Below are 24,878 nucleotides of genomic sequence, written 5' to 3' on the forward strand. Positions count from 1 at the left end.
GATGTCAGCTTGGGAGTAGAAGGGCACCACAAAGGGTTTTATATGAAGGCGTTTGTAATTGGGGTGAGCCAAGTGTTCCTGTGTGTTCATTTGACTTGACTCACCCAATGTTTGTTTGTTATACTACAGTAGCTCAGTCAGTATATATAACCTTACTGAGTTGAACGGCCTCTTCCAACACAGTTTGTGATAATTCTCTATCCTTTAGTAAAATTACAGCACTGAAACCCGGAACTTGAGTGAGAGTGGTTGTTACTGTAACAAAATAGTGTATCTGGATTTGGGGTCTTGGGGCACGGCTGAATTATACACGTGGAAAGTAAAGAACACTTTTGGAAAGTCCCGGGATTTTTCTCTTGTGCCAGAGGGGAGGGAAGGTTGGGCACTGTAGAGTACACAGCTGCTCTTGCAGGCTTCTAGGAGTGCCACCTCCTTGTCTTTCCACCCTTGGCACAGCAACAGACCCAGGTGGGAACCTGACACTGGGGCTGCCTCATTCTGCTTGGTCTCCATAATGCAGCTAAAGCAGCTGGTTGGACTAAAAGCAGGTGCTCCTACAGCCCCTCTTCTCTTCCTGCATTTCTGTGAGCGCAGTCCAGAACACACGCTGCCATCCCAGTTGCTGTATGAGGTTCAGGAAGGATGGAGGGGCAGGGGTTGGGGAAAAGCAATGCTTGAAGTGTTCAAGCTGTGAGTTATTGTTTGGCTTGTTGAAGATGTACAATAGGGAAAAATAACTTCTATATCATTTTTGCTAGATTGCTGGAGGAGTTAGCAGAGCTTCCCTCAGCACCTCAAGCCTTTTTCCTTGCAGGATGTTGCCCTAATGTTTGTTTATTTATAGTAGTTCCTTTCTGCCACAGAGAGAAAGTGCATGAGTAGGGAGGAGTGACCATATTTTTTAAGAGCTTTTGTAGAGTAAGATATGAAATGTGGAAATAATTATCATCTGGGATGGTGTTAGAGAATTCTGACATACTGCTTTGTTTTAAATTCCCTGTGATAGAAAAGGATGTTTGTGTGCCGTGCTTTTGTATACACAATGCATTTCCCATAGTTGTCAGGTTATCATGAAAGATTAATTTCCTGGCTCCCTTAGAGGTAAACACCAGTATTTCACACTGGGTCAGTAATTTTTGCTAGTGATAGATTAATGCCTGAAACTCCTTTTGACATGTTCCCATCTGTTGGTGATGCCATAGTGTCTTACAGATGTGAAGCATAGTGAGGGGAAAAAGTTTTCGAGGTTATATCTGCGGAGATGCTGCTCGCTGTTTCTGTCATCCCTGCGGCTGTTTCCGTGACTTCTTGGAATATGGCTCTTTCTCTTTGGTATCATAGTAAATGTTTTTCTAGCAAAACTACAAATTAAATTGATGGTAGATACACCTTAGCAGCAGAGCCCTGGTGCAACAGTGGTGTAATTGGAATGACAAGAATGCTGTGAATGTTTCATGTCCCATCTTCTGTCCCAAGTAGAGGGTGTTGGAAGAGCCACTTCTGATAAGTGATAGCCTGAGAAAGGCAAGCCTTAGGCAGTCCCTTGGAAAGACTCTTAAGTCCCATGAATTGAAACAACTGGAGGCACAGTAAACCTAGTTTCAGAGCTTTCTCTTGTTTGATTATAACTTCAAAAAGCTACCTGGGAGAAATTTCAAAGGCAAGTTCCTGTAGATGCAGGAATAGCTGTTCAAAGCTGGGAGATGAAACTTTTGTGCAGCGGTTTTTATAAGTGAGGAGATAATAGTGAAGTGGGCTGCTGTCTGGCTGTATTGCAGTGAGAGTATATTCAACTGCTGTTTACTCTTCAGTGTTGCTAAAAGGTCACCTTAGGGGAAGACAACAAAGTCACCCCTGTAGTATCTGCATGAGAGAAAGTGCTAGGAAGAGACTGCTGCTCTCTTCTTTGCTCCATGGTTCAGGATGACAGAACTCTTTCCTGTGATAGAGATGGCTATCTTACTACACCTTCTATCTAGTCCTCTAACGTGGAAGCCTTGAACAAATAGTCTCTCTAAAAGGCAGGATTTAATTGCAACAATAGTTCCACAGCAAAGGCTTCTTCTCTTATACATCCATATAATCCTTTACATTTTTATCATACATTCCTTTCTTTGACTTGATTTTACTCCTCTGTCAGAATTTTCAGATGTTCCCTCAAATACGCACTCCACGTTGCTTCATCTGGGAGTAGGAGAAAGAGGAGGGTGTTCAGGATTTTTACATCAACTTGTTAGATAACAGCTATTATTTGAACAGAGAAAGGATGCTCTAAAAGTGGAGTAATTTACACAGAGCTCAGAGGGGTAGCAGTGTTCAGGTGCAGCTCCTCCTCTTTCTCCTACTCCCAGATGAAGCAACGTGGAGTGCGTATTTGAGGGAACATCTGAAAATTCTGACAGAGGAGTAAAATCAAGTCAAAGAAAGGAATGTATGATAAAAATGTAAAGGATTATATGGATGTATAAGAGAAGAAGCCTTTGCTGTGGAACTATTGTTGCAATTAAATCCTGGTATTGGGTATTTATTTACCTAATTCTTTAATGCATCCTTATCAACGTATTGCTGGGTTTCACTCTGTTTATTGCATTATGCTTGTCTTAAATAAGAGCAGTTATCCTCATTCTGTGCACTGCCACTGCTTACTGTCAAAGCTTCAAAGGGACACAAAACTAGAGAAAAAGGATAGCATTGAAAAAGCCGTGTTTTCTCAGTTGTGGACAGCAAGTTCTGTCCCCAGGTTCTTTGCATCCAGAAGCAGCATCCTGTGCAGGTTGTCCAGGTGAACCCATATGCTTTCATAGATGCACTGCAGAGGCCAGGACTAGAATTAAATAACTAGTAAGTGATTTCTGTAGCTGTAAATGACATTACAGTGCATTTGATATATAATTACTACCTTTTTTTTTTCATGTTGGTGTTGTTTTTTCCTCTAGCAAGGAAGTATATTTCCTTAGTATGTGTATTGTGTAGATGAATCCAAGGGGAGAATGTGAATAACCTCCACTGCAGTAGTTGTGCTTTTGCTAAGTGGATGTTTAGGCTTTTTTCTGGGATAAATTCAGTTAAAAGCAGTGTCCACGGTAGTCATTTGAGCATCCTCCTGTGAGAATTCTTTTCAGAGAGCAACAGCTTCAATCCTAATTTGTTTTCTGTACCTTTGGTTATTACTGAGGAAAGGGGCTAGTACAGTGTCAAGACATAACATGCAATAACTATACCCATAGTTATTGATAATGGATCTTCTTGGAAAATACTACCAATTCTGAATAGTTGTTTTTATTAGAACAAAACAACTGGCAGTTCTAGATTGTATGGTGCTGTGCATGAAAGTAGCATTGCAAGCTAGAATAGTAAGCACTGTGGGAAAAAAACCAACAAAACCCCCCACAATAAACTCCAAAAAAAGCAGAAAAGTTAAGAAAAATCCACATTGTATCTGATACAGATTCTAGTAAGGAGTGTCTCTTGTCCCCCCCCATAAAAATTAGTTCTATTGTAACAGAAATTGAAACATATTTACTTTTCTATGAGATAAATAAAGCAGGAAAGTCATCTTACAAATTCATTTGTCAGCCGTGATACATCGCTCGTCTGCAGTGACTATGTTGCAGACCAGATGTCTTTTTACTCGAGTATACAGTTTGTCATCTTGTTCTGCTGCTTGTCTGATTTTTGGTTTATTCTTTGTAAAGCAGCTGTGTCAGTTACTGTGGCCTGGGCAGGAGGAGGGATCCCTTCCCTTCATCCACTGGGAGGGACCAGCTGCTCCTTCCCTGACAATCACACCCGCCTGGGCACTGGTACAGTTGGCACTGGGGGATGTCGGCGCAAAGCTCGGGAGGTCCAGCTGACTGCCAGAAGGATGTTTACTAACGAAGGGCTGGCAGTGGCTTGTAGGCAGAGGAACTTACTCTCTCCTATTAGTGGTATCTTGCAAGGAGAGGATTTGAAAACTAAGATGCTTGCGCTGAACTTCAAGAATTCAAGGTAGGATGAGACCTAAATGAATCCAACTACTCTTGATTCTTTGCATGATACTTTTTCTACCCCTAGACTAGCATTTAATTATATGACTGGCTTCTGAAGTTGTACTACTTCTTGTCAGACTCTTCTGGAGTTGTAGTTGCTATTACAGGAGAAACTGAACCAAATGACAAGCTGGGATTTAGTCAAAGTGTAGTGATATTTTGCATAATGTAAGTAATAGTGCACAGTTTTCTGTTTTTAGAGTGTTGGCTGCACAGAAATAAGTCAAAAATAGGTAAATTACGTTTGTCATTCCACCTAAGGAAGAAAATAATTGATTTTAGTTTGACATGTGCATAGTTTTTGAAATACTGCTAATATGAGTCTGTTCTCAAGTGCAGTAGTTCTGCTGTGAAACAAGCATGTTATCCACAGTATTCTTAGAAATTTAACAAAGTTGGAGAACTGATCATATTAAAATAGTATTTTCCCCATCTCTGAGTGCTATAGGCTTCAGTTTTTCTCTTTGAATAAGAGAAGCTCACTTTTTTGTGGATTTCTAGCTGTCCTATTTAATCTTGTAGTATACTGCAAACTTCTGTTGAGAAGGCATATATTCACTGTGAAGTATGACTTTTATTTTGGCATTATTGCCAAGCAGGAATAGAACATGGGTAATGAAGAGAAAAAGAAAAATAGTTTTAAAAGTAGTTATGGTAAAGAATAAATACACCAACCCCTTTACTAGCAATAAAAAGTAAGCTAAATAAGTATGGATTTTTTAAAATGTTGCAGTTTTGTCCCTGTACAAGAGACTCCAACTTTAATGTCCAAGAATACCTACACCCACTTAAGTCATTTAATAAGTATGCCAGTGAACATCAGAAAAAAATTTTGACTGGAGAACTAGAGAGAACTGGAAGAGTGCCTTTACTTGAGCAATTAATATTGCTTTAAAAGTCTGCATTTTTAGTTTGCTTTGTATGTTTGTGTTTGTGGTGTTTGGTTTTTTGTTTGTTTGTTTATTTAGGTTGACCATGACCTCCCTGGGCAGCCTGTTCCAGTGCTCTGCCACCTCAGTGTTAAGTTCTTTCTCGTGTTGAGGTGGAACTTCTTGTGCTTTAGTTTATGGCCGTTGCTACTTGCCCTGTACTGGGCACCACTGAAAAGGGTCTGGCACCATCCTCTTGGCATCCACCTTTGAGATATTTATATGTATTAATGAGATCCCCTCTCAGTCTTCTCTTCCCCAGACTAAACAGGCCCAGCTGCCCCAGTCTCTCTTCAAAAGAGATGCTCCAGACCCCTCATCTTCTTTGTGGCCTCCGCTGCACCCTCTCCAGTAGCTCCTTGTCTTTCTTGTACTGAGGAGCCCAGAATCAGACAAAGCACTCCAGATGTGGCCTCACTAGGGCAGAGTAGAGGGGAGGATCACCTCCCTCTACCTGCTGGCCACACTCTTCCTGATGCACCCCAGGATCTTATTGGCCCTCTTGGCTGCAAGGCCACACTGCTGGCTTATGATCAGATTGTCACCCAATAAGCCTCCAGGTCCTTCTCTGCAGAGCTGCCCTCTAGTAGGTCAGCCCCCAGCCCTTGCAGGTACTTGGGGTTATTCCTCCCCAGGTGGAGGACCTTACACTTGCCCTTGTTGAACCTCATTAGGTTTCTCTCCGCCCAACTCTGCAGCCTACCAAGGTCCCACTTAATGGCAGCACAGCCTTCAGGTGTATCAGCCACTGCCCCTAGTTTCGTATCATCAGCCATCAAATTGCCTCAAGTTGTGCTGAGGGAGGTTTAGATTGCATATTAGGAAACATTTTATCATGGAGGAAGTTGTCGGGGATTGGAAGAGGCAGCCCAGAGAAGTGGTCAGTCACCAGATGGTGACCTTCAATCACCATTGCTAGAGGTATTTAAAAGAAGTGTAGATGTGGCACTTGGGGACATGGTTTAGTGGTGGGATTGGCAGTGCTGGGTTAACGGTTGGACTTGAGGATCTTAAGGGTCTTTTCCAACCTAAATGGTTCTGTGATTCTGTGCTGTATGGTTTGCAGCAGTTGATTCCAGTGGAGCCCAGTGGATGTCTCCGGACTATCCTAGTTTCAGTGTAGGGGAACCTCATCTAGGAAAAGTCATCTCAAAAAGAGTCCATTAAATGCCGTGTTCACAGTGCCCAGCTTCCTCACAGTGTTTATGGACGGGCTTTTGCCTAGGGATGTGTAGGGAATGGTCAAGTTCAGCAGCTTCCTGTTGGATGCAAACAGACAGTGAAATAATGTAGTATTTGGAAGAGATCGGTTACTGTCTAAAATGCAGTAGAGTTGTATCTGCAAGTACTTCTGCTGCTTTTCCATTCATCTCTGGCCTGAACTGCTAATTATAAGGTCTTGGGCTGTTTTGTTTTGTTTTGCACTTAGGAATACTATGAACATGCAGCTTAAGGCATTAATTTACTTCCTATTGCTTTAGAAATAAACAAGCATTTGTGCCCAGGGCTTAATGCTGATTTAAATGCTGATACGCTGCTGTTTTTGTTGCAGTCTTTCTGACTAGATGGTAGCAGAGAGAGGAATTTTATTACATCAGCCAAACATGTGCTGTAGGATCACTTTGTTGTTTTTCTTATCCATGTTGTTAGAAACAAGGGCAGCTCTATGGAGACAAATTTTACAGGTTATGGGCTTCTGCTTACTGCTCTTTCATATGCAAATTTCCTAAAGGCAGAAGAAATGTTCTGCTTTTGGATATATAAATGGCTGTTTTACATGGCTGGAGGAACTTCATGCTTTAGATTGCTTTTGGGAAGAAAAATGACTGCAACCACCACCACCACCACAGATGGGGACCTGCTTTGTGTAATACCATGGTCCTTTAAAAAAAAATTCGGTGGCTTTTTTGGCTAAATATCTAAACTGAGCTTAGACTTGCTATTGTCATTACTGAACTTGCTGTGTGGGGCTACAGTGCTTTGTGCATGGCCTTGCTGCTGGGATGTACAGGCTTTCCTGTTCCAAGTTCCCGGTCTTCACCACCGCACATCCCCACCCCCCACTACTTGGAAAGGCGAGCGGACCAAAGCACTCTTCCCCATTCCTAATAACAGCTCATTGTTCCATTATTGATTCTAATGCAGTAACTTTTCTAGGAAGGCTTTTTTTACTTTGCTTGTTTACTGCGAATGCATGAGCCACCCTCTGGAACACTGCTTTTTTCCTACACATTTATTGATGTCTGCATGCCAGCCAAGCACACACGCTTGTCTCTTCAGATCCCAGGCGTTTTTTACTTTTTTGTTTGTTTTTCTCTGTGTGTGTCCGCTCTCCTCTCACCCCCTCACCCCTTTTTTTTAATTTATCAGGAGCTTCTTAGCAGCATTTCCTCTCCTGAATTGCATGGTTTAGTCATTGCCACGCAGGTCAGGTTGGCAAACTAAAATTTCTGCTCTGTTCCTAACGGGCTGTAACTAGTACTCTGTTTGTCCTGTTAATCCAAATCAGTTTATATAGGCCTTCTGAAACCAAACCAAAACAAGAAAACCAGCATTCAGAGGTGCTCAAGATATTTTGCCATGAAACATATCAAGAATTCAGTTAGAATTTGCTCTCCAAGAATATTTTGGAAGCAAATAGCCTGTTCTGTTTTGGTTTGGGTTTTTTAACCAGTTGTTACCCATCTTTGTAGTATTATGCATGTTTTTCCTGACACTGCATAGGTTAGTTGGTTTATAAGCTTCTGGTGTAATGCTCAGATTGATTTCTCCGTTTTGGATGATTTTGCTGAGGTGTGAATGTTTCTGAGATGTTTCAATTCTCTAGCGTGTTCAAAACCAGAACAATGTTTCAGTTCTTGCTTTTCTTCATTATATTTTTCAGCTGTAGGTGTTTATAGCAGTATTGAGGTTTGCAGGATAATAGGAGTTTGCTTATCTGCTGTGTTGCCAGTTCAGCAGGTGTGATTACCACTAATCTGGTGAATTTTAATTTCCACAAGTGATCTGCTGTGTTTACAGTATATGCTAAGGGTAACATTGAAAACCAGAATTTTTAATCCATAAGTCCATAACCTGTTAACTTACTAGGCATAATTGTCCTGTAAATGAGTGTTCCAAAAATACGTGTTGGTGGAGACATTTCTCTTATTTTTGTCATCTTTTGTGTCTGTTCCAGCCAAGTTGGGACTTTGCTTCTGCCTACCAGGATTTTTGTGTTACATGTATTTTTGTCTCCTCAGTTACCACATTTCTCTGGCAAATAGTGTCCTTTGCACTCCTTGAAGGAGAGGAAGAATTGTATGTCCAAAGCTAGTTCAGACTTCGTGGAAGTCAGAGCTGGATTGCCAGCTTTGAGACCACATTGGAACAAGTCAGGGGAGTGGAAAAAATGCCACAGTGGTGTGATTGCACAAGCATGAGCAAATAGTTTCTTGGAGCCTGAATGTCTATGAATGAACCACCTGAATGTGCTATTGCAGGTGTCTCCTTTCTAACACAATACCTGTGTAGAGCCAGTACTTTGATCTTTACTGTAACCTGTGGTTAGGGTTAATGAAACATGGCAAGATATATTTATTTTCTGGAGTGACCATTCCTCATCTTGTAAAGCAGTAAGGCTTCTTTTACACATGAAGAGTTTTCTTTGGTCCTCAGCCCTACAATGGCAATATATTTTGCCTTGCACAAATTATTTAAAACCTCTTCCTGGTACAAATATTACCTTTTTTTTTTTTTCCAACCCAAGGAGATACCATGGAGTGAGAACGGTTTGAGGTATGGAGTTCCAGACTTCCTTGATGGCTAGCAAACCCAAACTGGTTTTTGGAGATTAGATCTGTGTTTATATGCAGACGAAGTGGTTTAAGACTTTGCATTGAAATTCAGAGATGAAGCTGTGTAGAACCCAGCAGTTAAATCTGGATTTTGGGTAGCCTTAGGGTTGGACTGTATTTCTTGGTATTGTTTCGTGAAGAGATGAAGGACTGTCAATACTGTTATAGGTACCTCAAAGATGAGGTTTTCTGCACAACCTATTTGGATGCTGATGCAATATTTATTACATGCTATTTGGCTTCTGAAAAGTCGAAATTACTCATTCAATTTCCCTGACCTTTTTCAAAAGCTGCTTTTAAACAAGTTCTGGATGTACCTATTCAAATGCTTACAATGAAGATTTACCTTTTGGTTCTCGCGATTGTGTGTGGTAGTTCAAGACAAAATAAGAACTCATCTTTCATTTTAGTTGAAAAAGACGTAGAGTAAAATATACAAAGGCAGAAACCTTAAATGAATATGTGTGATCAGTCTAAAGAGCCTATATTTGAGCTTTCTGGTAGTTTGCTTTGTGGGTATTTGCAATTCTGCAGCTTGATTATCAGTTTATTACTGATAAAAGTGGAAGTCTTGTTAAAGTCTTCCTTCAAGAAAAGCAGTACTGAGAATTGGGTTGGTGATGGTGGCAGGTCATAATGTGTGCTAAATGAAGATGTAGGAAGCAAATTTATCATCATCCAGCCAAAAATCCCATTCTAGGTGCAGTGTGGACAGATTTGTTCTTTGTAGGAGAAAGCGGCCCTCATGTTTGCTTCCTTTTGCACTGTCTCGTCTTTACTCTCTGTAACAAACTTGTTACTCCTTTCTGTTCCATCAAGTTAGGAGTTTTGAACACCATCCCCAGATATCTATGAACAATGATTATAATCACATCCTTTGCCTCCACATGTGCATCAGGAGTCCTTCATGCTGGGCAGCTGTTTTTCTGTGCTATTGCACTAAAAAATTATGTTGAAGTAGGTTCTTCAGTCTCAAGGGCAAAATGGATGGTGGGTCTGCACTTGAGATATTGAAGTTGTCTGTGCTTTTCGTGTACGGAAATAGAAAAGAAGAAAATTGATGAAACTTGAACTGTGGTTTGGAGAAGTACTACACATTATTTTCAGCTGTGGTGGGATTCAATACTTTGGTTTACAGGCTGTATTTTTTGGAGGTGGCAGAAGAAATGTTCGTAGCGTGGAAATATTTTGTTATAGTACTACAAGTAATTTTTGGAAATTTTGTGGTTATTAATTAAAGCATTAGAAAATGCAATGAAAGGGTTATCTTCTAGATGTAAGCTCCTACACTAGTAAGTCAAGAAAAGAATAGGCTATTTACAGAAATCAAAAGCAGTACTTTATTTCCTTATTTGAACAAAATGAAGTTCAAAAAGTTGATAGAACTAAAGGTCATTTTCATTTAAGTTAACACTAAATAAGAAATATGTGCATTATTAGTCTTTAGCAGACATCTTTCCTCCATCCCTGCAGCATAGGTCAAAAGTATCACTGTTATTTAATTGTTGTCCTTTTACACTGAATATAAAACATTAACCTTCAGGAGGGTACAAACCACAGGAAATCTATTCTATCAGCACTTGCTATTATGTGTCATTATCATGAATAATTTGTGGGAAATGGACCTGCAAAGAAGACTGATAGTCCATGTTTTTATATCTATCTTTGTGACTAACCAGTTGCTAAAGTTCTTCATATTTGTTGAAGCATAAAGAATTTTTGTTTGCAGGGATTTCAAGGCATTAAGGTCAGATTGAGCATAAAATAGCATTTCTAATGTTGCAAATAACAAAGGAATTGTATCTGTAACTGTCATCTGATTTGAGTTCAGAGAACAGGAAAAACATGTCCTGAATTAGGATAGCAAGCCTTTTCTTTTCTTTTTTTTCCTTTGTTTTTCTTTCTTTCTTTTTTTTCTTTTTTTATTCTTAGAGGTGTTAAAGCATAAAAATAACTGCACTGAATTCTCAGGTTTGGACACTACCTGTGATCTGAGATACCTCTGTAAGCATCTCTTCAACATGTAGAAACAAACCAGTATTTCATTAGGTTGGCCTCTGCACTCTTATATTCATCTAAGAAAGGGAAGTTTAAACTTTTAGGTGATAACATTAGGTTCCTTGAGATAAGTTTTAAATTATTTCAGTGTGAAAGAAAAGCAAAGCACACACTAAAAGGCATGATCCCGAAATAATCGTGCGGCCTTGCAAATTTAGGCCTGAAATAGTTCCTGTTTTGGCCAGATGACCAACTGTTTAACAAGAGGGAAATATAGTATGGGAATAGGCACTTTTATTACTAGGGCAACACAGTGGATTTGTTTCAAGCCCTGTCTTACAGGGACCAGACGATATTCCCCAAATGAGAGTGTGCTAGTTCAGTCTGTCAGGGAGAGCTCATGGCATCCTTTTCAGCAACACAGCTTCCTTGTGCATGATTTTCTTTGTGTGTATATAGCTGTTTTGTTTGGTGGTGGTGGAATGGTAGGAAGTAGTTGTGTTCTTCGCCTCCCCTCCTGCTGATGTTTTTGTCTACAAAGAGAATTTTTTATTCCTGCTCAGTTCTAAGCACAAATGGATGTGTATCTAGTCAGTAACAGCTCTTTATTGTTTCCTTTGAAGGCCAGACAATGTCCTTTTGAGTAGTGCATATCGATGATCATCTTCAGAATGTTAGTATTAACTACATGGCTAGGGAATCTGAAATTAAGGAAAGAAATAACAGACCTAGTGTGGAGGGAAATAGCAGGTGTGGAATTTACTGATAGTAATGGACTTCTGTGATTCATTATAACAAGAAGACTTTAATTTCATTTTTCTAAGATAGTTGGGGTGGAGATGTGTGCTGGTGTCCCATTATAATCTGCAAAGAAAGAAGTTGATTCCTGTTTCACTGCTAAGCTGCTGATGTAATACCAGTACAGTGCCTGGAGAGACACTTGTGACTGTAATTATGAAGCAGATAATTACCTAGCTGCTTATTTAAATAACACCCTTTTGGAACTAGATGCACAGCTTGGACCTGTAATAGTTATTGTGAAAATGAGCGTGTCTCATCCAGCTTCTGCCTGTCTATACTTTTTTCTCTTCACAAATGTTTTGATAGCTCTAGTAGTACTACCCATACATTATCATACCCTAACTTGTGTTAATGATTAGTGTGCATGTTGTGTTTTTCTTGCAGTGTCTGTTTTTGAGCTTTGTAAGTTGTTGGTATTTTCTGTAGCATAATTTATGATCACTTTTCCAACAGCTTCCACTAACAGTAGGAAAACTTTAATATATTTTGAAGCATAGAAGTTACCTCTTGGACTAACTCCTGTGAAGCTTCTTCAGAATCCCTTGCATTCATCTTGTAGGATTCTCAGATAAATTTAACAGAAAAGTGAAGAACTTGGTGAATGGCTTTATATGAGAGATGCTGAAATAGGTCAGCCTCACTTATGGTCGTGGGGAAATGTGCAGCCATCTGACAGCCAGCAGAAGAAAACAAAGGGCTTTCAAAGTAAGGATGCTTGTGCTTTGCCCTCACTGCTTGCTCCGTTGCTCTTCCCGTGGAGACACTTCTACTTCTACCACTAAGAGAAAACGATAATGTTTGTTACAAGAGCAGTGTTTTGATTGTCACTGTCTTTGTGCATGTCTGAAATCTATTCATTGAGTGTCTTGTTTTAGTTTTGGTCCATATGGAGCACAGCGGCCATTAGTTCACATTTGTATCTCCAGAAGATGGGTGCAGTAGATTGAACTGCTTCAACCCTCCTGATAACCTGTGTGCCTGTCCTAGTGAGGCTGCATTAGTCTGCTCTTGCTTAGTCTGCTCTTTCAGAATAAATTCTAACTTCTTCCTCAGCTCAAAAAAGCCAAAGACTCAACAGCTGGAATGTTCAGCTCACAAATTTGCTATGAAGAGTGTGCCTGCTTGGACCTGCTGGTGGAAGTAACTCATCCATCAGGATGGTGTTGTAAAGAAATGAGGCTGCAGCAGGCTGAACATGCCAGAAGAGGGAACATCAGGCAGGGAAGAGCCTCCTGTCCTGAGAACTCGTTTCTGTCCTTGCCTCTTCCACAAAACTCCTCTTGAGGTTTTTGGGATTGCCCTCTAATTGCAGCCTCTGTGTACTAGGCGTTTAGCTTTGAGATCACAAACTGAGAGGAGGAGGACATCAGCTGGTCTCTAAGGGACACAAGGCAAGCAAGCAGAAAGATTCAAGCATTGGAAGACACCATGCAGGATTAGTTGCTCCCCAAAGTATCCTAAACTAGATATCCAACTTATTAGACATCACCAGTTTTAGCATAAGGGAGTGGGTGTGTTCATTGTGTGTATATTGAGGCTGTTAACATGCCTGTGCTGTGGGGCAGGTTTGTGAAAATAAGATGGTTTATTAGTTGTGAGTCATTCTGATCTGGCAGCAATGAGTGGAACAGAAGAATCCATGAGGAAATTCATTGCTGGGTGTGCAAAGCAGCCTTTCAGTCCATGTTGCAGTAACTAAGGTGTATCCGAGGGATGAAGTAACAAAATACTGAACAGCTGCTTATGAAGCATCTTCTGGGAGAGGCAGGAGGCTCTTTGGGGACTGTAGGAAGTGAGTGTGCAATTTAGACTGTACTGTAATACATGTGCAGAGCCACGCCAAATTCAAGCCCTACAAGCAATTACAAGACAGGTGTTCCTTAACTTGTGAGTTTGCTTCTGTTAATTGCTGTACAGGGTGCTTGATTGTCATGTGCTGTAAACAAGCGTTTGTGAACAGGTGACTGCTACTGAAAATACTGGAATCATTTCATTTTTGGTGTTAAGGAGAATGCAGGCCTTAATGCTGAACTCAAGTCATGTGTAGTGGCTGCAACTGACTGTGATGACTGTGCATATGCTTTCACTTAGTAGAATAGGAAAGCCCTTTCTTCTGCATCTTTTTTATTTGTAGGGAAAGGTTTAGGTGTACTGCCTTCTCTTTTGCCGGCCTAAAGCTAAACAAAGAAAACCTCAGTCAGAATATTTATACAGGAAAAAGTAGCAACATACCGCGCTGTTCTTTCCCTGTTCACTTTCATGTATCTAAGACTTGGGCCTAATGTTGGAGCTCCCAGAGCCCACAGCTCTCTTCCTTGTATTTCCATAAATAATCTGTGCTATGATAATGAGAGAGAATATCATTGTATTTGGACTGCCAAAAATAACTCACAGAAATTCTTTCAGTGTTCAGGTACAATATATTTCAGATGATGATGCATGGAGCCCACACTTGCCTTTTTTCTAATAGGACAGGAACATAGTAGGATTCAACTCTGGAATAATTCCACAAGTAGTATCTACTCCGAAATGTATGTATTGTGTACAGTCAGGTTGATCTGCAGTGGAACTGAGGGTAGACTTTCCATGATTGAAGACTGAACAGAAAATACTGCCAGATAAAGCAGGTCCAGAGGGCAGGTAATATCATTAAAGAAAAGAATCATATATTGTAAAGATCTCCAAATGTGAATATCATTATTACTACCCCTGTCTTCACTTCATACAGTGTAACAGGGACTCTGTATCTATGAAAATCTGTATCTCTTTTATTGTAAAGGGTGTTCCCAATGCAGTGTCTTCTAGGAAGATTTTCTTGAGCATTGCAGGGGTGTCTTTGGGACAGAAATCTGAAATTCCTTGGCATTGTGGTGCTTTGGTGTGGTGTTTGGTTTTTGGGTTGGCTTTCTTTTTGGGGGTGGGTGGGGGGTGGAGTTCTAACTCAATTAAGTACACACAGGGAATATATTGATTTTTGTAGTGGTTTTTGATTACTTCTGGAAAAAAAACCCCCAAAATTAAATCAATGTAGATGTTATTTATACTGTGTTATGTCCATTGTCCCCTCCTCTCTGCCCCATCTTTTACCTTGAGTTTTAATACTTGATCATACTATGGAAATAGACAGGAAGGGACCATGACTGTATTAAGAAAGGGAGAGTATTTTAATTGTTCTCTGCATTTGTCATCCCTCTGAGTTAAAACTGCCCCAGTGGAGGTAAATAGATCTCATCTTGGAGATGCTGTCCCAGTAGGCTCCCGTTACACGAGGAAAATAATGTGTAACAGTTATTTGGCCTTCTCTGATTGTAAGATAATTGCCCCATCTACAGCTACAACTATGTGGCTGAATGAGTGCAAATACCTGTTCTAGTGTGTGCTTAGGCTGAAGAAAGCAATAGGTTTTAAAAGAGAAATTGTCCACACTAGCAAAAGTTTACAGCAGTGGTGGGTTCAATGACAGTATCGTTTTGGGTGTTGGATTTAGAGTTCTCAGCATTTTATGAATCATAAAAAGAAATATAAAACATTATCTTTAGAAGATTTTATGAAAAAGAAAATACAGCCTTTTTTCCTGCTGCTTAGACAGTGAAGCTTTGGCTCGTTGAGCTCACATGTGGTATTCTGTTAGTTTACATGTTGTTACAGCGAGAGAAGAATTCCCAAACTGAGAAGTTGGAAAATGCTTTGGGTTTCTGGAGGAGACACCTCCATTTTTAGCTGCATGATTCATGCTGATTTGAAGTCTTACCTGTGTTATTTCTTAGGGACGATACACTAAAAGACAACTGCAGTTCTGTCTCATTTTTCTTCAAATGTAAAGAACCAGTGCACATTTCCAGCATGGGCTGACAGTTTTTAACTTGTACATTGGTGCAGGGTTTTTGATGACTTCTCATTTCATAAATTCTTTTTTTGCATAGTACCAAAATGTTCAGTAGCAATTAGTTCCTAATTTTTCTTCTGTGTTAGTAAAATGCTCTTTTATGAACATATTGCAAAAAGGTATCTCTTCCTTGGGTTAGAGGGAAAATATTTTTCTTTTATTAATGCTTCCTACTAGTAGTTGATTATCTTCACTTTTACAAGCATAGCTCCAGTTTGTTATTGGTCTTATTTTCCTGGCTTTAGTACCGAGCTGTCGTCTTTCATCACAACTTAATCTCTGGATTTGAGTTCTTCTTCCCTCTGTTACTTTAATCACAGCACTTTTGGAGTCATCACTTCTCCTTTTAATCATTGACCCTTCATGGTAACATCTCTTTTGGATAATTGAAATAATTAAGTTCTCTAACTTTCTTGCTGTGAGGCATTTTCTACTCTTTAATAATTCTTATAGCTGCTACTGACCTTTGTTTTTTTGACTGCCTTTAAGCAAAGAGATGTAGGCATTACAATTCTGTGGAGTATTTCATTGCTGGTGGTCTTAACTTTGGGGATGGAGCTGAAACAGTTTCCCTTGTTTTCCCTTACCCTTTTGCTTTCTTGAACCTCGCTGTGAGAATAGTCCCTTCTGCTGCAGTGTCCAATTTGCTACATCTGTTGAGGGATTATCTGCCCTGACCCTCACAACTCTTGTGCAGGATCCTGCCTGACAGGCTTTAGTCTCACATTTGGAAGATTTGGTGTGTGTTGTTTTGAAGACTAATAAAGGACTAAATACAGACGCTGTATTTTATCAGTGGGATGTTTTAAAAATTGGGCACACATGATGTGGTAAAGCTGAACCTCGGCAAGATCAAGCAGGACTTCAGAGCCCTGAGATCATGAGTAAAGGGGACAGGGGCCCAAGTGATCTTCTACTTTATATTTCCAGTCAGGGATCGGGGTACAGGCCCAGAGCTGTAACTTCTGTGATAACAGGGCATTCTTCAAAGAATGCAGGCTGCTGGGGAGAGATGGGATCCACATGCTTATAGAGCAAAGCAATCTGCTAGGGGACTTCAGCCACCCTGATGTCTGCTGGAAAAGATGGTCTTTAAAGGTCCCTTTAAACCCAAACCATTCTATGATTATAAAACAAGTTTTCTTGTGCTTCAAGAGAAGACTGAGGTGTTATTCTGCAGGCTCCCAGTAGCTGAAGTATGAGATGAACGACAGCTCCATTGGATAGCTTTGTCTATTTGCCATAGGAAAGTTAGGAAAAAATTTAAGCATGTCTCTCTATGATAAAGCCAATGTCTGAGGTAGTTTGAAGGTCTTGTGTGATTAGATTTTAAAGTATGTAACTGGTACTTATTTTATTCTAGAATTAATTTGAGAATACTTTTCAATATGTAGATAACACTGCTGTAAAAGGTGTGGAATGTGCACCTAAGAATTGTAAAAATGGTCTAATAAAAAGTACCAAAGCATTTTGCAGTGTTCAAAGCCTGGCAAGCCGTGCTTTCTGCTGAAGGGTATCGTATCTTTTTCAGAAGTTGTTGGCTTTAAATCCTCCAGGCACATACTAATCAATGCCTAGCATATAAAATTAGCTAATGCTCTTAACTGCAGTGTGGTACGTACTGTGGGAGAAGGTGCCATACATTTAAAGGCTTTGATGGAATAATGCCTCAATCTCTTGTACTCGTGCTCAGTAAGTTCATTTTCCTTTCTGAACAGGATACAAGGGAGCTTCCAGAAGTCAGTCAAGATGAATATGGTGAAGAGGATCATGGGCCGGCCGCGGCAGGAAGAGTGTAGCCCCCAGGACAACGCGCTGGGCCTGATGCATCTGCGGCGCCTCTTCACAGAGCTCTGTCACCCTCCACGGCACATGACCCAGAAAGAGCAGGAAGAGAAACTTTACATGATGTTACCAGTGTTCAACAGGGTAAGCTGGAGAATCTGCAAGAGGTGTTTTCTTTACTTGAATTAGACTGCTCATGTTTTGTATTCCCAAGACCTTTTTGGTTCTAGCACAACAGAAGGTTTACAAAATTCCACTGGCATCTTTTCAGTTTTCCCCTTCTCGTCACATACTGTTGTGTTAGTGCATAAACTTGCCTTTGGAGATTTTCTTCTATTATCACTTTTTTTCAAGTGCAATACACAGATGTACATAGTCTGACACAGAGCTTTTCTGCAGAGCTCACTGTTATTACAGAGTCATCTGATTTCCAACCTGAACTTCAGTAGCAAGTTTATACCCATTTTTTTTGTGACAGCACTGTCCTTGACACTAAATAACTCTTCTCTTGTCTTTGCATTTATTGTACCATTGCATATTTTGAGATAACAATCATAGTATCTCCTGTCAGCTTGGTTTTGCTAGGCTACATGAGCTGAACAATTTTAATCTCCTCGTGATATATTCTCTATATTCTCATCACCCTTGTAGGCCTTCTCCTATGTATTGAGTTTGAATCCCCTTTCCTGAATAAGGGAGATTTTGAACATGCAATCTGTAGGGAAAATATAATAGTCACTTTTGAAGTGGCATTCATATTTCACTACTCCCTTGTGCTCAGGCACTGAGATTTTGTTTGGAGACAGGACTGTGGCAACTGTCACTGGATTAAATTAATAATCCTCCTGATGTCTTACATCACTCAGTTATGCTGCCACTTTATTGTGAATAATAATTTTGATGGTAGTTTTAGGGTCTTGAAAGAGCAGTAGGTACAGATCTAGCTTTCTTATTTTTTAACCTGCTGTGACCTGAACCCTTACTCCTGAAGTTCTTCTTGAGTGATGGATTTGTGCTTGTATATGATACCATAAAGAACTGGAATAATCTAAAAACTGAAATGCTAAAGCTCCACAGAAAAATCAGTACAGCTTTCTCTCTTTTAAATTGATGCTTTGTTGACAGTATGGCTTATGATGGTATTAGACACTGCTTGTGTGCTTGCATGCTTGTGCTGGTTTTGGCTGGGCTAGAGTTAATTTTTTTCACGGTAGCAAATATGGGCTGTGTTTTGGAAATAATGTTGATAATACAGGGATATTTTAGTTATTGCTGAGCAGTGCTTACACAGAGTCAAGGTCTTTTCCGCTCCTCACCGCACCCCAGCAGCAAAGAGCCTGAGGGTGCACATGGAATTGGGAGGGGACACATCCGGGACAGCTGACCCAACAGATGTCCCATAAATACAGTGCCATGCTCAGCATATAAAATGGGGAAGAAGGAGAAGGAGGCGGGGGGTTGTTCAGAGTGATTTGTCTTTCCAAGTCACTGTTAGGTGTGATGGAGCTTTCCTGGAGATGGCTGAATATCTGCCTGCTTGTGGGAAGTAGTGAATGAACTCCTTGTTTGGCTTTACTTGCGTGCACAGCTTTTTGCTTTTCTTATTAAACTGTCTTTATGTCAACTCACGAGTTTTCTCACTTTTACCCTTCTGATTCTCTCTCCCATTTTACCTGACAGGAGTGAGCAGGTAGCTGTGTGGTGCTTAGCTGCCAGCTGAGGTTGAACTATGAGAGTGTTGTGAAGAAAAATTAATCCTAGTACAGACATAAGATTAATAGGATTTTCAGTCTAATAGGTAGTATGCTTTAGTGGATAGATCACCTAAATGTCATTCTCTTGCCCTAGGTCTTATTTCTTTGGGTAACCTGTTGCGTGACTTTGGGAGAAGTAAGCTCAGTTCATCTGCTTCCTCTTTAATTTATCTGCTTGGATTATATGCCCTTTAGTTATGGACTTTCTTAATTTGTTTTTTACAAATTAGCACAGTGGAAACTTAATCTTGCCTTGAGCCTGTGAAGGTTATTTTAATGCTGTTATGCTTAGAAATCTCCCCCTGGTGGTTACAGGTGGCTGATGCTTCTGGAAAAGAGGCTCCTCCACTAGAGCTGCTTCAGCACTTAGCTGTGATCTGCAGGTGGAGAACATTTTTTTTTTTCTTGGCCTTTGTGGCAACTACTGGCCAGTAGCATTGTACCTCTGAAAATTGCAATTGGTGATATAACTGGGTTTGAGTAAAACTAGTGTAGCAGTGCACATCCTATTTCTGTACAGCAGTCTAAGGAGAGACTTTGATTAGACTTCAGAGATGAAAAAGAATAGGTTTTAATTTCTCCATTGCTTCTGCCTTTTTTCCTATTTTCTTTCTTGCTACACTTTCCCCGTGGTCTTTCACACCACTTGCTGGCTGTGTCCTAATTCTGAGACCCTCCGCTGGACTCCGTTGAAACCTAGTTGTAGTTGCCTCATGTCTTTGCACCATTGTTCTCTCTCACTGTCCTTCATTCAGCTCATGTGTTGAAGCATTCTGAAAAACAAACCAGTAGCCCTAAGTTTTCTTCTTACTTTGTCAAAGTCAGCTCTTGCCTAAGTAGTCTCAAGTACCGTTTTGATTCCTGAAAAGATTAATGGTTTCTGTGATTTCTGAGTGAATACATCCTGGCTACTTTTTCCTCCTAGTTCCCAGTTTTTCCCTTGTTTATAGTAGTTTTTCCTTCCCCAGATTCCCTGTGTCTCTTTTCTATTCTATTATTACAGAATCCATCTAATTTTGAGGATGGGCTCTTTTCTCCAAGTCCTAGAGACTCTTTTGTACCCTTCTTTAATGAAGTGAACTTGATGCTGAAGACACATTGTTTTGTGTTTGCCATATGTTTTGTTTTTCAGTCCTACCTTGGTTGTTTTCTTCCTCTTTTCTTTTTTTTTCCCCTCTCAGTTTCCTTGTTTGGTTTTAACATTGCGATCTTCAATCTCTAGAGGTTTTGAACCTGTGACCTTCTTTGAGTTGTCCTTCATGCCACAAATACAGGCTGTTGCCAGATGTTGTCACTTCAGTTTTCAATCTCTAAAATGTGGATCATAGCCTGGCACACTGCAGGAAACAGGCATTGCTTGTGCTATTTCACTTCCATTCTCACAGTCCTTGATAACCATTATCATGTGTCACACACTGTTAGTGTAGCCCAAACAAAACTGATTTTTCTTGGTCAGTCAGATCTCATCCTTTCACTATTATAAGGGTTTTTTTAGCTTGCGTTTGATATAAATGCATTCTTGTCATCCTGTGTTCAAGAGACTGAACAGTTGTGATGTCATCTGTTTCTGCTTTCACAGTTTACCTTTTAAGATTCCTGGTTAATGCCACCTTATTCTTTTGATGTTTGCCTGTAGAGTCTGCTGTGCTTTCCTTGGCTTATCTATTTTTTTTTTCGTAGAGAGTGTCATCTGTTGATGGTACAGCTTGTTTTGGAACAATCTTTCTAGCTTTTAGTAACTCTGCAAGTCATAACAAGACAAACTGAAATTTATTGGAATAAAAAATAGTACAGAAGAAATTTAATTTTCTGAAGAGTCTTGGAAGAGATTTTCTGTGGCAGATAGGGTAAATCTTCATTCACTCTAAATTCTGAGGTGACTTTCCTCTGAGAAAGGAATCTTTTGCTGACAGGAAAAACATTGGTATAAGTTCCTTTCTAAAAATTTCCTTATTTCTCAAACATAGTACTTAGCTGCAAATGTTTTAAGCGATCAGTTAATAACTTGATTCAAATTCAGACTCTGAATCCCTCAGTTACTTTGCATAGTTATCTTTATTCTGTTGAAGATTTTTAAGAGAGATTAAGTACTTTTGTGTTACTGCCTTAAGCAAAGACCATGATGATGTACCATAAAAGCATTATCTGTTACAAGATTGGGATGTCTGTGTTAGGAGAGGACTCCGAATAAATTGTGGAACTCAGATCAAAACTTTGCCGTACCTTGATGTATATTCCGAAACCTCTCTTACACCACAGTAGTGAGCTGTTGGAAGTGGGAGCTGCATGTGTGTGGTTGGAAACGGGGCAGGGTGTGTGTGCATGAAATCCAGTAAATAGCTGTGGAAGAAGCATTGTTTTTACTGAGTACAGAGATCTAGAGTGAGGAAGGTAAGTCTGCTTCCCATAGGCATCCAAATGGCTGGCAGCAGGCAGCCAGTTAAATAACCAGTGTGTCCAGGAGCTCTTTTGAGGCTTAAATGCTTAACTATGGGGTTGGGTTTTTTTCCTCTCTTCAGATATACTTGAAGTTTTGTGTGAAATGCAGTTTCATTTTCTTCCTGATATTTTGAGGGTTATTAATCAGTAAATCCAGAAGAGCTAAAGCATTCTTAACTTTGGTTTATAGATAGAGAATGTCTCAAACGTGCTGTAGGTAAAGCCATCTTTCTAGTTCTGGTAATGAATGGGTTTACAGACTGTTCCTGTTTCTTCATTGTTCAGAGAGGCTTATGAAATGATGAATCACATAGTAATGAAAAGCTAAATTGGTGCATAATTAACAATTAAAGATTGGCCCTGTGGAAGAGTACTGAAAAGGCTCCTTTCAGAGTTCCATGAGTTCGCAGAAGCATTGCTCCACCAATGTGGTAGTAACACTTTTGCAGTATATGAAAAAAGTGGATGGAACGATGAAGGGGCTGGTTTTGAATAAATGGTACATTGCTTACATTATCTTGAAGGAACCTTGCTTTTCCTTATTAAAAAGTTGATTTACTGGTAAAATGTGTAATATCCTGTTCCTGGCTTTTACTACCATTTTTAGTCAGAATGGATATAAATATCCAATGGAAATGCTTATTCTACCTCATGCAAACTTGGCAGACTTCGGACAACTAATTAAAATTCAGTTGACCTCAGTTAACCTTTTACTGTAACTTTGAGGTCTCTGCATTTCCTGGGGTCTGCTAACAAATTTGAGCCAAGTCAGGCAGGTAACAGGGCTGTTAATTTTTCCTCTTCCCTTGGTCTGAGTGGAAGAACTTTAAACAATTAGTGATGACAAGATGCTCTGCAATGTGCATTCTGGTCTAGATAATCTTGCTTATATTCAGTGAATATGCAAACCTCAAGGGCCCTCTTCCCTTCTTACAGCCTTGTGGAAGTTAGATGCTCCCTGATGAACTGGGAGCTGATGCAGACAACTACAAAAGGAGGTCTTATGAAAGATTTAGGGAAGTTTGGGTTGTCTGTACTCTGTGATTCAAATGAGGGGTGTTTTTCTTGATCTGCCTAAAACAGTTGTCTGCCTGTAACGTCTCAGCTCCCATTTGTTTGCTTTTATTGATAGTGGTGGTTGAAATGTTCTGGATGAGAGATACTTATGCCTTTGATGAAAATTATTTTTGTTTTGAGGAAACAGAGTGTTCGATTTCATTGTTGTATTTCTGGCTCCATTTCATCATGACTTTGCAGTGCAAGTAGGCAGGAAAAATATTTTTGGCTGTTTTGTGATGTGCCAGAGCAACTGATACTAAGGGGAGTCAGACAAAGGTTATTCTGTCTTCTGCCTTTTGAGTTTTCCTCAGTAGCTTAGGGGTTCCATGGTAAGTTGGCACCACGATTCTCTCTCATCCCTGTTGGCTGTAATTACGGATTTCACTGGATGTCCCTGGACTTGAGAGTGACCTCAGCCAAGTATGTCAGCAGCTCAGCTGTAATAGTATAACTGGGTCACCCAGAGAAAGGAGATGAGGGTGAAATAAGTGTGGAGTCCAAATCAGTTGTACTGTTGAGATGACGTCCGCTTTCTGAGAGGCCAATATAACCTGTTGAACAAAAGTTTTACTAGAAAAATACTGTCATCTGGTGACACTCCTGAAGGTTACACAAATAGCTACAAGGGAGAAAAATGTAAACGAGCAGAGACTGTTCAGGTGTTGAGCAGTCTATTCTGTTTCTTCAGCACTGACACAAGAGGTGATACCAAAATTTGGAGTGCATCCTTTGTTTGATAATGAATATTGTGGTTTTATTGTGACTATTTTAGTGCAAGTTTTACATGGGAAGTGTGGATGGAGACTGCTTTTTGTGTGCAGTCTTGAATGAAAAGTAAATTACTGCAGTAACTAGCTAACTCCATTTTGAGATAATGTTGTGTTCCATACCCTAGTGCAATGCCACAGCGTTAACACATTTCTCCCTGTTAATTGTGATTTAATACATGATTTAATAACCAAATAAATGCTTAATGATGAAGTTACTAGAATTAAGTGACAACTCATAAAAAAACCCACTGCTGTTACATTCAAGAAGATCTCAAAAGAGGAGAGTAAGTCCTTGGGGTAGCAGCAGCTTGAGAGGCTTCCTGGCATCATCAGTTTATTGAGGGAAGACTTAACAGGGCAATTCTAATTCCTAGTCCCTTTTAAAAGATTTTACACGTCATTCTGTACATGCAGTGCACCTCTGTGGGATGTTTAGGTCCAGCAGATAGTAAAGGAGTTAAAGAATTTCATCTGGTATCTGATCTTTACCCCATTATGTGCAATCCCAGTCTTTTGGGTCTCTATGGGGTTTTCATCTTGCAAGAAAACTTGCGACTCTCTTTTTCCCTTTCATTCATCAGATCTTACCTCCCTGAATGATGTTGTAATTCCAACTATGAATATATTTTAGATCATGCACTGTGAAAATCAGTACAGTGATGAATGCTGCATCATGAAAACAAAAACTTGTAATCTCCATAGGAATACTTCCTCAGAAAGGAACATGGCAGTTTGTAGTGATCCTTGAAAACTGAATGACTTTTTAATGCATGCATTTTTCTCTTGTTTTAGGTGTTTGGAAATGCTCCTCCAAGTACAATGACAGAAAAATTTTCGGACCTCCTGCAGTTTACTACTCAAGTGTCACGATTGATGGTGACAGAAATTCGACGGAGAGCATCGAATAAATCTACAGGTATTTATTGCGTGGGGCACAAGTTTGGGCTTTTCACATCTGTGCATCTTGATTTTCAGATTAGTTGAAATACTATGAGCTGCCATTCACAGCAGCTGTGCAGGCTCAGAAATTGAAGTCTCTGCAATGAAAGTGTGTTGTCTTTTTCTTTTTTTTTGGACTGAGATGAGGAAAAGGAGGAGGTTAAAGGTTTCCTCCCTGGGTTGCAGAGAAAGCTGAGTTCCACGAGCTTGACAGCAGATCAAAGAGAGAGGAGTGAGCTCAGTTGCATGACCTACTAGGAGAAAAGGGCCAAGAACATGCATGTCGACAGCTGCTGTATCTTGCCTGAGGTGCCTGTTGGTGGTGTGTTGTGTCCCTTGGATATGTTAAGATTCCAAAACCATGCATTTTAAATTAGCTGCCAGCCTGGAAGCTAATAAGATGTGAAAGTACAGCAGGTCCTGCATTATGACCAATGCTGCCAGCCCTAGAAAAATGTTAGTGGACTTCTCTTTTGCTCTGATTATTAAATGTCAGGGTGAGATTTGGTTCTCTTGAACCCTGAATGTGTGAGAACCTGACCTCATATTGGGAGTTGCATAACTGAGGACAATGCACTGAGAAGGCATGGTTCATTAGCTTTCCTCTTTGATTTCCTCTTCTGAAGAGGAACAATTCTGAGAAGTACCAAG

The 24,878-nt window shown here is 40.1% G+C and overlaps 1 protein-coding gene across 8 annotated transcripts in view; it reads left to right on the forward strand.

Moving 5' to 3' along the window:
• WDFY3 (WD repeat and FYVE domain containing 3) overlaps nt 1–24,878 on the forward strand; it is a 167,971-nt gene that overhangs the window by 36,589 nt on the left and 106,504 nt on the right. For 6 of the 8 annotated variants that reach the window (XM_027692683.1, XM_027692682.1, XM_027692685.1 and 3 more), the window contains exons 1-3: nt 3,883–3,990; nt 17,200–17,410; nt 24,081–24,204. In XM_027692683.1, coding sequence (XP_027548484.1) covers nt 3,962–3,990; nt 17,200–17,410; nt 24,081–24,204 — 364 coding nt within the window. In that variant the 5' untranslated portion in view covers nt 3,883–3,961. Of the gene's footprint in view, nt 1–3,881; nt 3,991–17,199; nt 17,411–24,080; nt 24,205–24,878 lie in introns of those variants that run through there. The other 2 variants (XM_027692680.1, XM_027692688.1) reach the window with 2 other exon arrangements.

The sequence above is a fragment of the Neopelma chrysocephalum genome, unplaced genomic scaffold (genome assembly GCF_003984885.1).
Source record: "Neopelma chrysocephalum unplaced genomic scaffold, ASM398488v2 Primary Assembly neopelma1_88, whole genome shotgun sequence".
Lineage (NCBI taxonomy): Eukaryota > Metazoa > Chordata > Aves > Passeriformes > Pipridae > Neopelma > Neopelma chrysocephalum.